At 37.2% G+C, this 20,405-nt stretch overlaps 1 protein-coding gene across 1 annotated transcript in view; it reads right to left on the bottom strand.

Annotated features, from left to right (window-relative positions):
* Window positions 1-20,405, bottom strand: part of HMCN1 (hemicentin 1) — a 763,653-nt gene that overhangs the window by 419,378 nt on the left and 323,870 nt on the right. The window contains exons 6-7 of the mRNA XM_006901311.1: window positions 18,781-18,952; window positions 15,565-15,671 (exon numbers count right to left, since the gene is read on the bottom strand). Of these exons, the coding sequence (XP_006901373.1) occupies window positions 15,565-15,671; window positions 18,781-18,952 (279 nt within the window). The remainder of the gene's footprint in view (window positions 1-15,564; window positions 15,672-18,780; window positions 18,953-20,405) is intronic.

Raw genomic sequence — 20,405 nt, forward strand, 5'->3', positions numbered from 1 at the left:
TACAGTCCTTGGTTTTAGTCCTAGGTCCATGATCCACCTTGAGTTGGTTTTTGTATATGGTATTTTAGGTTTTTTAAGGCTCTATTCTGTAGTATATGGGATCATCAAGAGTCATAATCAGCCTGAAAACAATTAACAACAGTTAATGAAAGCTCCCTGCACAATACAAAGTGAATAAACAGACAACAATAACAAAAGAGAATAGTGAGGCATGCACGTCCTCATCACAGAATAATTGCAAGAGTAAAACTTGCACTGAGCTACCCTTCCCTCATGGCTTCTGTAATTAAGAAAAGGCAAATCAACAAAAGCAGACTATTTTTGAAAATACTATTTTTCTAGATGCTACATACTTTGGACATGTTGTGAGGAGAGACTGGTCCTTGGAGAGGGACATCATGCTTGGGAGGGTGGAGGGAAGGCGCAGGAGAGGAAGGCACTCTATGAGGTGGATTGATTCAGTGACTGGGATAATCCGGATGGGTGTGTCAGAGACAGTGCGATTGGCACAGGACAGAGCGGACTTTAGGGCTGTTGTACATAGGGTCACTATGAGTCGCAAGCGACTCTACGGCACATAACAACAACAACAACAACATAGAAAACAGGGTTTTCAGGAAAAGAAATCCTGAAGGCACATGTTTCAAATAGTTTATTGATACAATCAAGAGTATTAATAAATCAATGTCTTACTCCTCTGCATTTATGTTCCTCTAATTGTAGCAGTGTTGGAAACCTGAAGGTCTGGGAGTTAAGCTAAGCCAAGGCACCATCAGGCTTTGGCAAAAATGAGATCATAGTAGATATTAATTGAGATTTTAAAACTTTAAATGGGAAGCCTTCACACACACACACACACACACACACACACACACACACACACACACTCAAAGGTAAGAAAAAATAATTAGCAAAATGGGCTAGAGTGTAGGTTTCCAAATTAGAGTTGAGTCTACCAGGATGAATGAGTGGGACAGGTTAAAGCACCATTGAACAAGCACCATGGAGAGCTCCAGGGAAAATGACCAATGTCTAAATCTCAGTTCAGATTTTTCTGGACAGTTCTATTGCAGATGGATTTACATTTTAGTTTAGGCACAAAGACAAAAACATACCTTACCAAGATGGAAATTCTCTTTAGGGCAACAGCTATGCTTTATCCAATAACCCAGAGAATAATAAACAACTAGCAAGAAACAAAGATAAATTTAGATTTATTTAAAGCCACCCAGGTACCTAATGTTGGTACTATCTCTTAGATTCCTCTAGGACCAGCTAATGTTAGATTAATCAAGGTTCTTTTGAATTTTACAATCATATGTCATGCAAAGAATTCTTACACATGTCTCAAAGAATCAAAAAGAAAATATTTGAAGAATATTTTATGTCACAATATGGAAATGAAGACTTAAAGAATGACCAGATGTGTAGGTTGAGACAGAGGTTAAGAAACACCAAATTCATGAATCTTTTTAGTATGCCTAAATTTATTCATATTTTATTATAATCTCTGGATAGACTTGGATTCTGTAGCATAAAATTATTAATTTGCTCTCTGTACTGTTCAATATCTTTATATTTATAAAGCCTAGGTCAGTAAGGTGCTGGCAAACTTCTCTCAGGTATAATTAAAAAAAAAAAACCTTTATTTGTGACATTTGCCAGAACTGTCAGAAGTACAAGCTGGGTTTAGAAGAGGTGGTATTAGGGATATTGTAGCTAATGTTTTATGGATCTTGGCTGAAAGCAGGGAGTACCAGAGGAATGTCTATCTGTGTTTCATTGACTATGCAAAGTCGTTTGACTGTGTGGAGCATAACCAACAGTGGCTAATTCTGAGAATGGGAATCCCAGAACACTTGATCCTGCTTATGCAAAATCTATACTTGAACCAGGAAGCTGTCATCAGAACAGAGCAAGGGAACACTGCATAGTTCAAAATTTGGAAGGGTGTATGCCAGGAATGTGTCCTTTCTCCTTGCCTTTTCAATCTGTATGCAGGATAGATTATCTAGGATGCTAGGCTCTATGAGGAGAAATGTGGCATCAGGATTGGAGAAAAACTCATCAACAATCTTGATCACTACACAATCAGAGCTTCCTGAATGCAGATGTGAAACATAAACCATGAACCACCTTTTCCATATCTTTGCTGCCGCTATTATGTGCTGTCAAGTCAAACTAACTCATAGTTGAGCTTTTAGAGGATTTTCAGAGGCTTAGATCACAGGAAGAGTTGGTGGATTTTAAATAGCTGCCTTTGATTTGGTAGCTCAACTCCTTTACCTGGTAAACCATCAGAACTCCTTTGCACACTTATAGGGCAATGCAAATGCCATGTATGCTTTTGGAAGAAGAAGAGTGAAGCGTGTCACTGTCATTATAATTTTATGTAACTGGCTAGAAATGGACATGGTACAAAACATTTTTTTAATTATATATATATATATATATTTAGTATTTCCCTCCATTAACGTGACTGAATGTTATAAATTATGGTGGAGCCTCCATCGGCTTGAGTTTCTAAGCAACTATGTAGAATAGAGTATCATGTTAACCCTCATATTAATGAAGAATAAACTTTGTTGTGTGAAGCCAGGATGCTAGAATTCCTTCTAGCATCAAAGATTAGACTTGCTCTGTTACACATTGAATGAAAATTTCATTTTTAGAGCTAGCTTTCATTTCTCGCTTCCAATGAGTTTTATTATTAAAACTAAGGACTAAGGGGAAAACCAAGCAAGCAAAAAACAAAGATGTCTTTAAAGTCTTTAGTGGGAGACAGATATCTGCATAAGAGAAACTAAAATTATAATTAACAAAACATTCAAAGAGAGTAACTACTTTACCATCCATGTGTCATGAACTGTTTTAAGTGTTTCATTGGCGTCTCATTTAATCAAGACAATGTGAAACTAAAAAGCACAAAACCACCTCAGACTTGTTGAGTCAAAACTGCCTCAAAGCTCCATTGGTTTTCCAAGGCTACAAATCACAATGAAGACAATTGACCACCTTCTTCCCCCCAGAGCCACTAGTGGGTCCAAACCATCAGAGAGGTGTGGGCTTTGAGGTAGCAATTCAACTCTTGATGACCTGGACCACCAGAATCTACACAATATAAAGTAGGTGTTCATGTACTTATTTTACATAGATTTTAACAGAATAGGTAACACTGCCACGACTTAAAAGTAGTGCATCTTGAATTAAAAGGAATGTAAAGTTTCAAAGCATTTATACTTTAACTTTATAATACATTGTTCTTTATTAATATGATGACTTTCATATGATTGAATTTCTATATTATTATTATTAAATACATATGTTGCATATTTATATATTTAGAGAACACTTAGTATGTTTAAGACAAAGTACAAAAAAAAAAACTAAAACAAGCCCAACTAAATATAAATACTATCATGATGTCATAATTTTATCAGGCCTTGTATGTTTGGAGAAACGTGATGACAAAAAGAAAACTTCTGCCAAAGCATGGAATAAATTATATTTAAATATGTACATGCTCACAATACACATTTATATATACATGTATGCAGGTAGCTTTATAAAAAGGAAACATTCCGTTTGGTTGTCAGGACAAATAGTTACTGGGAAATTTTCCAGGAAAAATCTATTGACCCAAAACATTGAATATGTATGACACTTAACCATTAAAGTAACACACCTGGTACAATCCTCAAGTTTATTTATCACTAGGTGATAATAATTGGAGGATATCATAATAATCTTCTTGTGTGGTTCTTTGAAAACTCAAGGTTGACTTAATTATGAATCCTAAGCAGGCATTTACCACTAGAATATGATTTCTAAACTATTCTTATCCTGTAGAAATTACATTAGTATACTCTGGCAATCAACACAGTTATCTAAAACCAAAATATTTCTACTAGCCTCAAAACCTCAATATAAGCTTGTAGCTGTGTACACACCCTTCGCCCCTTGGGAGATTATCTAAAGATAGTTTACACAAATTTATTTAATGGAAATATGCCCCAGGGAATGTGTTGAGTTATATAATCGCACTGATAATTCTAGACTAATATAAACATTTTGTACTGCTAAATCCATTGAGTGGAGATATTTATTTAATTTCTTTGCAGGGAACTTTTTTCCCTTTAAGAAGCAGAGTACATAATTTGGCACAAATGTATGTGTGGTTTATTCAAATATTCTATATTCAGATATAGCTGGCTGAAAATTTATATTGCTTCTCAGAAATAAGATCCAGAATTTGTAGCTTCTCTACAAATAGAAATTTGGAGACATAAACTATTATTTTTCTTTAGCTTTTAATAAAATGTTATGTTCTTTTCAGTTACTGCTCTTTTAGCACGTTTTTACCAGCATCAGATGCAGATTAAAACATTTGAGTTATTTATATCATGAATTATATAGATGAGTTGAGTCTTTTTCTCTGTTTAGTGAAAGTGCCCCAAGAAATCTAGTAAAACACTTACTAGAGTTTCAGAGAGAAACCACAGAAGAAAAGAACCATCCTCTTAAAGCATTTTAAATCATGGGCACATTATTTAAGTGTTCTGTGTCAATACATCAGCTGTGGGTTAACTGCCAATTCTTCTTCCTGAGTCCCCAGAGATCCGCATGTTACATGTATTACCTGGCTCTTTCCAGGGCACTGCAGCACATACACCTAACAAAAAGTTGGTCTTTTATTAAAATAAGGAGAGAATAAAGATATACTCTAATAAATGGGAAATACAGATTAAAGTCATCCATGCCAAAATGAAGGTGCAAAAGGTTGCGATCGGAAGTCAGAGGGAAAGGAAAACATTTCAGATGGAAAAGTCAGGAAAGAAAACTGCATTTTGAGCTGAGGCTCCAAGAATAGTTCCTGGTTACACTAAGAGGAAAGGCATTCCAAGCAAAAGAGATGGCATGAGAAAAAACATGGAGCAGAAGGCTGTGAGGGAGGGTGTGCATGAAAAAAGCACACAATGGAAGGTAACAAGAAAGCCTGGTGAATTTGGGTGGTCCATATGTGAGTTCTCCCATGCTTCTGGTAAAAACTGCCATGTTTCGGGCACTAAAAAAATGCCTTTTATTAATTTCACTCATAAAGCACACATTTTGCACGGTAGATAGCATTAGCGATAGACAGCCTAATCAGAGACATTTCACTGCTTGAGAAAATACACACATAAAGTGCTGTCACTCATTAGTTTAGTAACCCAAAATCAGCACAATATTTGTGCCTGTAGATGCAATTCTGTTTCTTCTGCATCAATTTTAGATACACTTTTAGTACCTCATATAGGAGCAGAATAAGTTTAACTATTACTTATTTAGACTGCTCTGGAGGCCTCATGGTGAAAGTACTGGGTTGTCTAAAGGTAAAAGGTTTGAATCCACTAGCTTCTCCATGAGAAAAAGATGAGCAATCTCCTCTTATGTGATTTACAGCCTCTGAAAACCACTAAAGGGTCAGCTATGTGTTGGTGCCAACTCTGTGGCAGTGAGTTGGTTTTGTTTTGTTATATAGATTAGATAGATAGATATAGATATAGATGATATAGATAGATGATAGATATAGGTGATACAGATATAGATGATATAGATATAGATGATATGGATACAGATATAGATATAGAGATAGATATGATAGAGATAGATAGATAGATAGATAGATAGATAGATAGATAGATAGATAGATACAGTTATCATTGTTGAGAATATATACAACAAAACAGTCTCCAATTCAACAGTTCCTACATGTAAAATTTAGTGACACACATTACATTCTTCAAAATGCGCAGGCATATTCAGCTTCCTTGACTGGACTGTTCCATTCACAGAAATGTTAGGGATCAGGGAATTTATAATCATATCTAATTTCAAGTTGCTGTTATAAGTTTGATCTCATAGAGATAATTCTTATAAGGGCATAATGCTCAAGACAGAATTTTAATTTTATTTTCATTTTCCAGTTAAGACAACCAATCACGAAGTTTTAAGAAGACATCAGTGAATATTTTTGCTTTAAAGACTATCTCAGGGCAATAATTTCAAAGAACTCATTCACCTACCATGGGTCCTGAAATTCTGGAGTCCATAAGAATTTAAAACTTTGTTCTGTGCTTTGATCCCATTGATCAGGATTTTTAAATGAAATATTCACAAATGATAGAGGAGCACCATCCAGTTGTTTTGGTTTTAAGAGAAAAGAAGCAGTTTTTTCACAGAGGCAATTGCCATACATTTCATATTCCCTTCCTATTTCTGACTTTCAACTCTGCTCACTTTTTCTATTTTTCCAGGTAACTGAAGAGCAGTTTTGTGTACTGGGTGGTTACTTGCAAACTTTTAAGCCTCTATACATTATGTAAAAAATTGAGAAGTAGAACATAACCACTGAACATGTTATTAGGCCTATTTACGGGAATGTCCTTTGGAATCTGATTCTCAACCTCCAAATCAAGGAATCAAATCCCATGAGGTCTTCATAAGCAGTAGATACACAACTTATTTTTCTTTTTATAAAAATACCTTATGCCAATTCAACTTTTTACGGGTGTACCAGTTAGTTACAATTGGCTATGCAACTCTGTCCTTAATAAACACATTTTTTTTCTATCACAACATTCTGTTTTAAGATCTCATGATTTCTTTACCTTTATAGTATTCTTTATAACTCAACTTACTACCACCAAATTGAAAAAAAGTCAACTGGTATCTGCCTGTGTCCTGGGGACTTATTTTTTACCAATGCTTTCAAAGCAGCTTCTGCTTCTTCCTTCATTACCATTGCCTCCTGTTCCTATGGTACTTCCTGAATTTTTTTGGTGTCAATTCTTTCTGGTACAGTGATTCTGTGTATTCTCTCCATCTTCTTTTGATGATTTCTGGGTTATTCAATATATTGGCCACAATATTTTAATATTGCGACACAAGGCTTAAATTTGGTTTTTCAGTTCTTTCACCGTGACAAATGCAGAGTAAGTTCTTAACTTTTTATTCTCCAATTCCATTATCTATCAACAATCTATGTTATGCAGATGACGCACGCCAACCCTGCTTGCTAGAATTGAGGAGGAGCTGAAGCACTTGCTGCAGAGGGTCAAGGACTGCAGATTTCAATATGGATTGAAGCTCAATGTCAAGAAGACAAAGATTCTCACCACTGGACCAATTGACAACATCAGGATGCATGGTGAAGAGATTGAGATTGTTCACAGCTTTAGTCTGCTTGGCTCCACGGTCAACACTCTTGGCACCAGCAGCCAGGAAATTAAAAGACGTATTGCGATGGGAAAGTCTGCTGTTAGGGACCTCTCTAAAGTACTGAAGAGCAATGGTGTCTCTCTGGAGACTAAGGTGTGTCTGATATAGGCCACGGTCCTTAGAATCACTTTTTATGCATCAGAGAGTTAGACAGTGACTAGGGAGGATAGAAGGAGAATTGATGCCTTTGAGCTTTGGTGTTGGAGAAGAGCATTGAGGGTACCATAGACTGCTAAAAAAACAAACAGATTCATCCTGGAGAGGGTTAAACCTGGCTACTCCTTGGAGGCAAGGATTCTGAGGCTTCATCTGACATACTGTGGTCATGTCGTAAGGAGAAACCGGTACTTGGAGAAGGACATCATGCTTGGGAGGGTGGAGGGACGGCTCAGGAGTGGAAGGCCCTCTATGAGGTGGACTGATTCAGTGACTGGGGTAATTGGGATGGGTGTACTAGAGACAGTGATATTGGCACAGGACAGAGCAGAGTTTAGGGCTGTTGTCGTATGAGCCCCAAGTGACTCAATGACACATAACAACAACAACAACAACAACAACAACAACAATTCCATTATAATACTTTGCTTTGTCCTCCCAAGCTGCCGTGAACGGTGGCCAAGAGAATGAACAAATATGTGTTGGAGAGAGTGCTGGATTGTTCTTTGGAGGCAAGAATGATGAGGCTTTGCATCACATACGTTGTTCACATTGCTGGGGGGGTGGGTTATTCCTTGGAGAGGGGCATGATGCTGGAAAGGGCGGAGGGTCAGCAAAGGAGAGGAAGACCCTCAACTAAGTGGACTGACACGGTAACTGCTACGATGGGCTCCTGTGTGTCAAGAAGTATGAGAATGGTGCAGGACAGAACAAGGTTCAGATCATATGTTCACAGGGTTTCTATGAGTCATACTCAACTCGAAGGCATCTAACAACAAACTACCATCAAGTTGATTACAACCCATTTCAACCCTCTATAAGGTGTTAAAGGGTGTGAATATTACTAGTACAAAACTAGTTATCATTGGTCACATCATGATAAATGGTGGAGAGACAGAGACTGTTAACAGCTTTAATTTGCTTGCCTCCACAATCAACACTCTTGAAACTCGCAGTCAGGAAATCAAAAGATACATTGCATTAGGGAAATATGCTGTTAGGCACCTCTACAGAGGGATAAACAGCCACAATGTCAGGCTGGAGACCATGATGTACCTGATCCAGGCCATGGTCTTTGCAATTACTTGATATGCTTCAGAAAGCTGGACAATGACTAAGGATGAGAGAGAAGGATCCATGCCTTTGAACTGTGGTGCTCGATAAGAGTGTGGCACATTTCATGGACTGTCAAGAGAAAAAAACATGTTTGCCCTGGAGAGTGTGAAACTAAGTTTCTCCTTGGAGGCAAGGATTTGGAAGCTCTAGACATAATTATTAACACAGAGGGAGATCGGTTGGCCTAGTATACAGAAAGTGATGCTACCAAGCCAAAGATAGGTGATTTTAATCTGTGGCCCTCAGCCCTGTTTTTAATTGTTTTTGGTCAAACATTCTTCTAGATCATATAGCCCTTGTGTGTCCACTTTCCATACAGAGGTAACCTGTGTTTGCTGTGAAGCTGAACACTGTGACATTGATGTGTCAAATGTGATAATGGTAACCCATGGTGGACAGTGTTGGGTGGTGCTCCCTGATTGAAACAAGCTTGGAAGCAGGAGCGGCATCCACTTCCATAATAGCTTGCTTCCAGAAATCCTATGAACCTGGAGAAAGGATGAAAGTCACACAAGTGTCCAGGTCTTTTGTTCATTGGGTCGCTATGAGTTGCCTACGACTCGACGGCACTTAACAACAACAACAACAACAATCACACACACTTTGGTTATGTTGTCAGAAGGGATCAGTCCTTGGAGAGGGACATCATGCTTGGCATGGTAATGGGACAGTGCAAGAGAGGAAGATCCTGGATGAGATGGATTGACACAGTATCTGGGGTTAATAATGGTAGAGAGTGAGAATGGCTCAGAAGAGGACAGAGTTAAGAGCCATGGTGCACCGGGTCATTATGAGTCAAGGTGACTTGACTGTACATAATAATATTGTTTTCCCATAAAACTGTTGGAATAAAACCACCAGAGATGTCACACCTTTTGGTTAGTAATGCAATGCATGGCACTATAATGCTTATCTTTTGGTTGTAGTTTCATCAATTGTACTCTTGTCAAAGGTGTAACATCAGACCTTTTCCCCTTTGGCAAAGAACTAAAGAGTCATTTAAGATAATAAGATAATAGATCCTGCGTCTAAGTAGTGTTTTGGGGCAGCGTTTTGTTCTGTTGTATAGAAAGTGCTGCTATGAGTTGGATCTTGGGAGGTGGCCTAGCGGTAAGGAGATGTGCTTCAATCTTGAAGGCATGTAGTTCAGGTGCTTCAAAGAAGAAGGATGAGCAATCTTCTCCAGTATGATTAATTGCCTCTGAAAACTCACCAGAGTCTCAGCTCTTGGTCTGTTCTGGCTCAAAAGTATCCCAAAATAACATGAGTTGAATAGGGAGCTCTGGTGGCCTAGTGGTAAGGAATTGTGCTGTCAGCACAAAGTCCTGCAGTTCAAATCTGCCTGTTGCTCCACAGAAGAAAGATGGAGCAATCTCTTCCCATATAATTAACTGCCTCCAAAAACTCCACTGGAGGGTCAGCTATGAGTTGGTTCTGACTTCACGATACACAACAACAGCATGAACTGGTGAGGGAGCTCTGATGACACAGAGCATAGGAAGTTATGTTGACAACTCAAAGGCCCTTCCTCTCTAACTGTTTGAATGCACTTGTGGCTCAGTGGAAAAAAATATGGACATTCTCCTCCCATAAAATTTAGTCTCAGAAACTCAAACGAATGTCAGCTATAAGCTGGTTCTGACTCAACAGAAACTAATTAGTTATGAATTAGATAATTCTTGGAATAGAGGATCAGCAAAAGAGAGACAAACATAAGTCTCAAAACAATTGACTTGAGAGCATGGTGGAGATTTTAAGCATGGCATAGGATAGGGCAAGGTTTCTGGCTGTTGCCCATAGAGTTGGTACAAGTTGTATTTGAGCCAATGGCACCTAACAATAACACAACATGAACTGTCAAGTGACTTGACAGCACCTAACAACAATAATTATAAGAGATTGAAATTAGAGACTTATTCCAACAATTTCCATTTCACCATTCAGACTAATACCCAGTGATTTGTTTTTCTAATTATCAATCAGCATGAGCTTAATGAAAATCTAAACTTACTGCCAGAGTATTAATTCTAACTCAAAGTGATCCTCCATCAGTTTTCAGGAGCTGGAAATCTTTATGAGAGGATTTAGTCCATCAGAAACACACAATCTGTCCATTAGGAGGGTTGCACTATGATTATAAGTCAGAGCTCCTTGTCATGTCCCATGAAAGAAGCCTCGTGGCACAATAGGATTGAAGGGCTAATCTAATGTTCTATGGTCCAAATCCACAAACTGCTTCATGGGAATGAAGATGTGGCAATTTGTTTTTACAAAGGCTTACAGCTTTAGAACTCATATGAAACAATTATACTCTGTTCTATAGGGTCACCATACGTCCTACAGGAATCAACTCAACGGCAGTAGGTTAGTGTCACTTAAATAATTAATACAGAACATGACTGTAAGCAGCACTGAACTTACAATAGAATGAATGGATGTGTTAAACTTTATTAAACCTATGACAAAACAAATGAGCATATTAGGCTTTAGGTAGAACAAGCGATATGTTCTCTCTTTCTAGGCAGTAGTTTTACTAGAAAATAAATACTACCAGAAGCAATCTAAACCACCTGGGAATTGATTCATATGTGTAACAAGAAAGTGCTAGCAATACAAATTAATGGCATCACTTGTAAATATTTCACAATTAATAATGGATAACTTTTCAAAATCCAAGAATGAATTACTATAATGGAATCACTAGTTCAGGCTTAGGTCATACTTAGATTGTAATACTTAGGTGATAAAGAAACAAAACACTTCTTACACTCTTTTTCACCATGATCACACAAAGTCCTTCAAAATAATTATCCCATCACGTTTGGTCACGGTTATTCAAACTATCATAGTAATAAAAGAAAAGAAATATTAAGTGCCTATTATGTGCAAGGACTTGGGTGAATAAAACGGGTAGATGGAACTCGTCCTGGTTCATTTACTAAGCTATAACCAGATTTTTTTTTCAAGTTGCCTTTTTACCTATGTCTAACATTCCTTGAATTTATCTTAAAAAAAATCACAAAATGTGTTTTTAAATTTCTTTACTGGATTTAGATTTTGAGGATAAAGATTTAATAATATAGGAGGTGAAGGATGTTACAATGGAAGTTTTTATTATTTAAACTAGGAATGCTATTATAGGTAGCTTTGAAAACATTTAAGAAAACCCAACAACCCTAATATACTGATTGGCATACAAAACTAGTGCCTCCAACTTAAAAGTCTTAACAATTTTTCAGAAACCAAGAATGAATTCCTATAATAGAATTACTCATTCAGGCTTAGGCCATAATTAGATTGTAATACTTTGGTGATAAAGAAACTAAACATTTCTTGAAACTTCTTACATTTTCACAGCAGCTTAAGAGTTTAGATATTGACCCAGTAATCCCATTTTTTAAAGTAGAAAATTTCCAAAATAACTTAACTATGGTCATTCTGGCTCACGGAAGACCCTCCATTGACTTTCTAAGCCTACCCATTTTAAATAGAGAAGAATGCCCATCTTTCTTCCGCCAGTGGTGGGTTCTAACAACTGATCCTGTGGTTAGCAGCACAATACAATCTCCTCTGCCATCAGGATTCCTTTTTACAGATGTTATTGTTGTTATGTACCATAAAGTCAGAACCAATATCTCACTGGCCTTTCAGTGGATTTCAGAGGCAGCAAAGCGTTGGTGGGAGACTGTCCATTTTTCTCCCACAGAGTAACTGGTGAGTTTGAATTGCATGCCTTTGAGCTGGCAGCATAGGTCCTTATCATGAGGTCACCAGAGCTCTCTTTTTCCAATTGTTGCTGTTGTTAGGTGTTGCTGAGTATGACTCATAGTAACCCTATGAACAACAGACTTAAACTCTGCCCTATTCTGTGTCATTCTTATCATCTCAGACACATTAGAACCCATTGTTGAAATGATGATGTCAATCCATCCCACTGGGGTATTCTCTCTTTGGCCAACCCTCCACCTTTCCAAGTATGATGTCCCTTTCCAAAGAAGAGCCTTGCCTAGCTACATATCCAAGAAGAGATGAAATTTTGCCATGCTTGTCTCCAGGAACATTCCGATTGCACTTTCTCCAAGACCTATCTGTTATTCTTTTGGCAGTCCCAGCACCACAAGTCAAAAACCATCCATTCTTCCCTCATCTTTATTCATTGTCCAGCTCTCTGATGCATAACAAGTAATTGAGAAGATAATGGCCTGAATCATGTGTATCTTAGTCTTTGAACTGGCTTTATTGCTCTTCAGTATTTTGGAGAGGTCCCTGAAAGCAAACTTATCCAATGCACTACATCTTCTGGTTTCCTGACTGTGATACTAAGGGTGTTGATTGTTGATCCAAACAAGATTAATTCATTGACAGCTTCCATTCCTTTCCTATCATGATGGTGACTGTTGGTCCTGTGATGAGGATGTTTTTCCTTGATATTAAGATGTAAGCCATAAAGCCAAAAATCAAGGTCATTGATCTTCTGCAGCAAACACTTCATATCCCCCTCACTTTCAGCAAGCAGGACTGTACCATCTGCATATACAAGTTGTTGATGAGTTTCATCAAATCCTAATACTACCCTCCTCTGTAGAGTCCAGCTTTATGAATTATTTTCTCAGCTTACACATTAAATAGGAATAGGAAAAGGATATATCCTCGGCACACACACTTCCTGACATTAAACTGATCAGTGTTCCCTTGCTCCATTTGAATAACAGCTTCTTGATCTAGGTATAGACTTCTCATGAGCCTAATAAACTGTTCTGAGTTCTTCTCAGTGTTAGCCATAATTTGCTATGATCCATACAGCAAAATGTCTTTGCACGGTCAATAGACAAAATAGACATTCTTTTAGTATTTTCTGCTTTCAGTCATGATCTCTCTGACATCTGCAATGATGTAGCACCTCTGGTGCTACCACCTCTTCTAGACCCAATTAAAATGTCTGGAAATTTTCTGTCAGTGTATTGTTCTAGCCATTTTTGGATGCTCTTCAGTAATCATTTTCTTGCTGGTAGTTTTAATTATATTGTTTGGTAATTTCCATAATCTCCTGGATCACCCTTTTTGGGAATGGGGACAAAGATAGATCTCCTCCAGTCAGTTGGCCAGGCAGCTGCGCTCCAAATTTACTCACATACACTGGTGCGCACATTCAGAGCTTTTTAAAAGATGTTGTTGTGTACTGTCGAGTTGGAAGTGACCAACCACTGACCTTCCAATGAGTTTTCAGAAGCAGTTAATCACACAGGAAAAGGCTGCTCATTCTGGTCCCGCAGAGCGGCTAGTAGATTAGAATCACATGCCTTTGGGATTGCAGTGAAGCTTCTTACCACTAGGCAACCAGAGGGGGTTTTATATATAGCATATCTTAATCTGAGTTCTTAAAAAACAAAACAAAAAAAAAAACCACTCCAAACCAAACTTAACTGGGATTTTGATGAATGTTTTCAGAGAAGTTAGATTTTCATTCACTTATTGTTGCACATTTTACACCCTCTTCTTTTCTTCCCTTTCGTCTAGTTCATTTTTCTAAAAAATACTCATTTATTGTTGCACAATTACCTACCTCCTCTCCCCTATTCCCTTTGCAATGCTGTACCTCTTACCAGGCTGTTGTTGAATGTATACTGCCTCATCATTGAGTTCTTAAGAAAGACTCAATGAACTTTTCATTTAAGATGCAAAAGATCATTGTAAAAGAAAACAGTTAATAAAAGTCTGTTCCCATTGAATAAAACTGGAGCTTATTTCCAATGGACATGAAAGCTGCTCCTAAGGGCTGCTGATTCCCCACAGAACAGTATTTCCTTTATCTTGGAGAAAAGTTCTCAGACACAGAGATGCTGGTTCTAGGGCTAAAAGGAGGCTAGAACACATTGCACCATTTGAGAGAAATGGATGAGACACTCCGGGAATTCACTACAGAAGGTCACACACACAATCAGTATCATAATCGGAACTGAGGTTTATGATCTCCCAAGTCTTTACTCCACACTGTTAAATGTACTACTTTCTTATAATGACATCTGTGCCATTCAAACAGATTTCCAAGTTACAAATACATTTTTGTGTCTGTTACAGAAAATAAAGGATCAAGATCTACAAAGTAACAATATTCAGGACTACCTGAGAATTTAATTTGTACTAGGCACTATTTTGTATGCATCTCTCATGGCATTGTTCATAAGGCATTATGCTCTTAAACAAAACACTGCAAGACTCTTCAAATCCACCGATCTCTCAAGGGACGAAGGTGGGCAATCTCCTCCTATGTGATTTACAGTCTCAAAAACCCAATGAGGGGTCAGCCATGACTTGGTTCCAACTGAAGAACAATAAGAGAGAAATTAACTCTTACCACAGTTAAATGAACTAAGAACCAAAAGCAACTGCCACTGATTCTATTCAGGCTCAGTGATCCTGCAGGACAAAGTAAAACTGTCCATAGAGTTTCCAAGGTTATAAATCTTTATGGGAACAGACAGAGTATTATTTCTTCCAGAGTGGCTAATGAACTTGAACCACTAATCTTTTCACTAGCAAACCAATGCCTTACCCACAATGTCACAAATTCTACGAAGTGATTAAAATACAGTGTTGGCAAGCAAAGAATGAGGAGGAAGTCATGTTCGCAGGTAGTGTCACGTCCAAGTAGTGATGGCAAAATTCAAACCCAGAGAGTTTCACACTGGAGTCTCTGCCCCTAAGCATTATTCTCTGGAGTCTACATTTTAGATTGTTTTAAAAGCAGGAGGCGGAGGGGAGAAAGCAATGAACCAATCTAAGATGTGACAACCGAAAAACTACTGGAAAACTGTGGGTGCTTCTAGTGACATGGATAGCTTTCACCTCATAGTCACCAAAATTCCATGCAACCAAATTCATGTGAATAAGAAACCTTGTAAAAATACACTCTGCTGTTTTATTAAAAGTGCTCTTCATGCTTGCAAGAGCAGACATAAATATTGTGTACACTTCACAGAACATGGCATCATCAAAACAGAGTCATAAGAAGGCTTTGTGAAGTAACAGTACCTTCACTGTCCACATTCCAGCTTCTGGCTCTTTTACATTCACCACCTTGGCAGAGTTGTGGATATTTAATAGCTCATTCAGGCCAAAACCCTTTTTTATCAGCTTCCCTGAAAGACAGGCATAAAGGAAATAAGCATACTATTTCTCCCAGCTATGAGTATTAGCTAATTTAACACTACATAAATCTAAGTATACGATCAGATTTCAAATAAGACAAAGGGGTTTTTTTATTATTAACATGAGCTAGAAATTGACCTGAAGAATTAGTATTTTCTTTCCCATGGTCTGGATAGAGGGTCTTTTATTTTCACTATCAGCTAGCTGATGGACTTAAGTGCCCCTTGGTCAAAATATCATATTTTCTAATATCTAAAAAGTACTTGATTTTAAAGGTTCTGTACATTGGATGTGAAGTAGCAGCTTCTCATTTATTGTACTGATTTGATCTTTAAATGAGAATTATTATTGGCAGACTATGATCATATTTCCAAAGCCAGCCTAGAGAGCAATTCCTATGGCCACTGAGAGGTAAATGCAGACACAAGAGCCATTTAGATGAAACAGATGGAAAGTACAGTAAATCAGAATAAATGTCCCTTTTGGAGCTCGTTCAGGATATTACTAACACTAGGGCCCTGAGTATATCTTTTCACCAAGTGCAAAATTGTAACCACTTTTCCAGAAAACACAAGAAAAGGCTTTTATAAAAGGTCATGCTAATGATCAAAGGAGGTAGTGCAAGCAAGCATCACAATACCATCATCTACCAGCTTAAGTTTTATCTAATTTAATAGTTGGGTCTTATACAAATAGAACAGCAAATTTGGATCTAAGCCATAGTTTAGTTATTCACTGCACTCTTGGCTCTCCTAGACTTACTTTGACATTTATGTAAATAAATTTGTTGTAACAATTTTGTTCGCATCATAGATTTTTTTACAGTCATTGTATATGCAACAACTTTTAAAATGAGCAGAAATATAGTACAGTGTATACAGGTGCTTTTATGTTTCCAGATTGTTGTTTTTATGTGGTAGTAAATTGGAGCAGCTCATAGCAGACACATTCAGTGGGTTTTCAGAAGCTATAAATCACATGTAAGGAGATCATCTACCTTTGTCCTTTGGTGAAAGACCTGCCTTTGAGTAGGCTATGTTTGCAAATTTTCAGGAAAATTTAAAATACTTTTATGGAGAAGTTATATTCTAAGACTTAAATAAAATTAAACAAAGTAAATAAAATAATTTACCTACTAAAAAATAGAAATTTGACTTTTAACAAATATGTTAAATGAAACCTTTCCAAGATGATTCAGTGAAAAAATTTGAGCAGCTTCTTTATAAAACATTCTTTTCTTTTCCTTGTAATTTATGTTAAAGTAGTCAAAAATTCTGAACTGTGCTGAATAACTTGATATGAAGCATTTCCTGATACACAGGTAAGAAATACAAAATTTTCCTAAAACTAAGTATTACTGTCATTCATAAAACAAATATTTATTGTTCAGTGTATTCTTTTAGATATTGAAATTGGTAAACTTATATTTAGTCAACATTATATAGAGTGTTTTATTCCAAACTGTTAACTTAGAAGCCACTGGTTTAAAACAGTCACTTCACGGAAAAAATGGACAGTCTCCCCTGGTTAACATTTACAGCCTCATAAATCCAATGAATCAGAATCAATGTAATGGCAGTGGGTTTTAGTTTTTTCTTCTTTGTATGACTATGAACTGATTTTCTTTTACACTATTTCTCTCTAATGTATTTTATTTAAAATGTATTTACTATATCTGATCTGTTCAAAATATTAAAAAGTTTAGCCTTTGAGTCAAATGCTAATTCAACAATTAGGACTTTTTTAAAAAGTCAGTTTTACTTTTAAAATATCTGTGGTGTTAGCTTAAAAGTTGGCTCTTCTAGCCATTACATTAGCCCCCTCTGGTATCCAGCTACTTTAACTGTAGACAAATGGTCTTTTAAATCAACAGCTGTGGGACTAGGATGAGAGAGGGAGCGAGCTTCTCAAACTGAGCACCAAGACTTGAGGTAGACTGAACAAGAGCCCGGTGAGAGCCAGACCCTGGTGAAAGGGAAGCCCTGATGTTGGGACCCTAGTGATGGTGGTGGAGAGACAGAAGCGTTGCTGTGGAGAGACTCTGGAAAGGTGTAAATAGAGAAACTTTGAGATAAAGGCCACAGTTAAAGAGTTTGTTGTTCTTGCCAGGTGATTGAAGGAGAAACTGATTTATAACTGCTCTGAGACAAATCTTGCTGGATGATTTGGATATGACTGTTGTCGTTATTGTTGTTATGTATCATCGAATCACTTGTGACTCATAGCCACCCTATGTACAAGAGCCCTAAACCCTGCTCTGTCCTGTGCCAATGTCACCATCTCTGACACACCTACTCCCACTACCCCAATCACTGAATTGATCCATCTCATCAAGGGTCTTCCCCTCCTGCGCCGTCCCTCCACTCTCCCAAGCATGATGTCCCTCTCCAAGGACTGGTCCCTCCTTGCAATGTGCCCAAAGTATGTCAGACAAAGCTTTAGAATCCTTGACTACTGAACTGAAATCAGGGCTTTTACTAATTAATGAATTGTATTTTGCTGTTAATCTGGCTTGGGATTGCTGAACTACTCCAGGACTTGTACTGTGAGATATTTTTTGACTCTCCCATTCCCCAAATGATTTCCCTAATAAATCCTATTCTTTGTACCATAAATATGAGTAAAGTATGTGAGTTAATAATGAATATCAAAGTCATATGATTGGTAGAAATAGGTGCAGGAGCATGAGGCACGGCATGTCGGACCTAGCAGCTATCTGTTTACTGCTATGGATATTGTTGATGGGGAAAGTCTGTCTTTAGCAAGTGAATAGATGTCAGACACCATCATTCTAATGTTCAAGCTGTTCCTTTTACAGTATCTTTCTTATTGCAAATTGCTAAATTTATGGATTTTTCTCATTCAGTCAGCAATAACTTTACTTTAGGACCCCTAATGATACAAATAATTAAGCTCTTTGAAAATTAATGTCTATATAAACCTTCCCATAAAGATTACAGTTTACAGAAAACTTATGGGAAGTCATTATGAATTGGAATAAATTCAAAAGCATCAACAACAACTTGCAAATAAGGAACTGCAAAAAAAAAATCTATTTCACCAGCCACAATTTTTAAATTGTATTTGGATATATCTCACCTAAAGGATTGCGAATTTCAATCATTGGAGAAGGGCCACTCAGTGACACTGTCACCTCTTTAAGGCTGGGATCAAAAGGAATTTGCCAAGTGTTCACAGCATGTTCCAAGTGATCCGTGGATAAGAGGTGAACCTTGGAGGCCTGCACAGCTTCCTCGACCCATTTCAGCACCTGTAAGAGACAAAGAGGAGCATAAGAAAAATCAGAAAGCCATGAAACTCTATAACCGCCATTACTTCTAGGCACAATAGTCAGTTTTTATTCACCACATGGCCCAGGTAGGGACTGTAATGACATGACATTTATTTCAGTCATACTGAAGAAGTAATTTTCCCCTGTATCTGATTATTGTAGCAGAGCCAGAATAATATGTAAATGAAAAATAAAATAGCTCATGCTCAAATTTCAAGTTTTCTATCTCGGAATAATGCTTTCAAAATTGGATTTTTATCTACAGTATATAAAAACTAGTGAAATAAGGATGTACAGATATTATATACCATTTCTGTTGTATTGGAGCTATGAAACTTTTTAAAAATCACTGGCAATAAGAGAGATGCAAATCAAAACCACAATGAGTTACAATCTTACTCCAGTAACAGGGTCAAAACATAACAGGGCAGCAAGCAATAAATTTTGGAGAGGATGTGGCGAGAAAGGAACTCATACATTATTGGTGGAATTGTAAAATAGTACAACCATTCTGGAAATCAGTTTGGTGCTTCCTCAGAAAGATTAACATAGAAATTCCATATGACCAAGCTATTCCACTACTTGGAATATATTCTGAGAAAATTAGATCTGAGAGACAATTTTCATAGCAGCATTATTCATTATCACAAGAATAAGGAAACAGCCCAAATGTCCAACCACAGATGAATGGATTGAGAAATTATGGTACATTCACAAAATGGAATACTATGTAACATGCAGAAGCAATGATTTTGCAAATTATTACCTAACTTGGGAGGGACTAGGGAGCATTATGCTGAGTGAACTCAGTCCCACAAAGATAAATATTGTATACAATTATTATTGTAGAATGAGTATAAGGTTCCAATAGGGGTGGGAGAGGTTGGAAGCAGAGGGCAGAGGATGTACAGGGGGAGGAGAGATTAATTTTCAGATTGCATAATTTGATGGGTGGGGGTGCGGGAAATGGAAAGAATTTTTTCTTGAAAACAGTGTATTAGAATTTTGTAAATAAATTATAAGAAAAATTTTAGAAATATGGTTTACATGGGCTTAAAAAGTATATTAAAAATCATGGTATTACAAATAATGTGAAATATAGTTCTCCTTCAGTCTTTCTGTATTGCATTTCTTTCCATATTCAGATTACTAAAGGGAATTACTTTATAAAATCATCAAATCCAATATCTATATGTTAGGTAATTTAACCGCTGGGGAGAAATGACCAGATCAACAAACCCAGTCATTTTTATGCTAAAATAAGTAAATGAATTTTATTGTTGTTGCTATGTGCCATCGAGTCACTTGCAACTCAATGTACAAGAACTCTCAAAGCCGTTCTATCCTGTACCAACCTAACCATCTCAAATGCACTCATTCCCACCACTCCAGTCACAGAATCGATCTATCTCATCAAAGGTCTTCCTCTCCT

This window comes from Elephantulus edwardii, unplaced genomic scaffold, assembly GCF_000299155.1.
Source record: "Elephantulus edwardii isolate Elephantulus edwardi_28Jun2011 unplaced genomic scaffold, EleEdw1.0 scaffold00318, whole genome shotgun sequence".
NCBI lineage: Eukaryota > Metazoa > Chordata > Mammalia > Macroscelidea > Macroscelididae > Elephantulus > Elephantulus edwardii.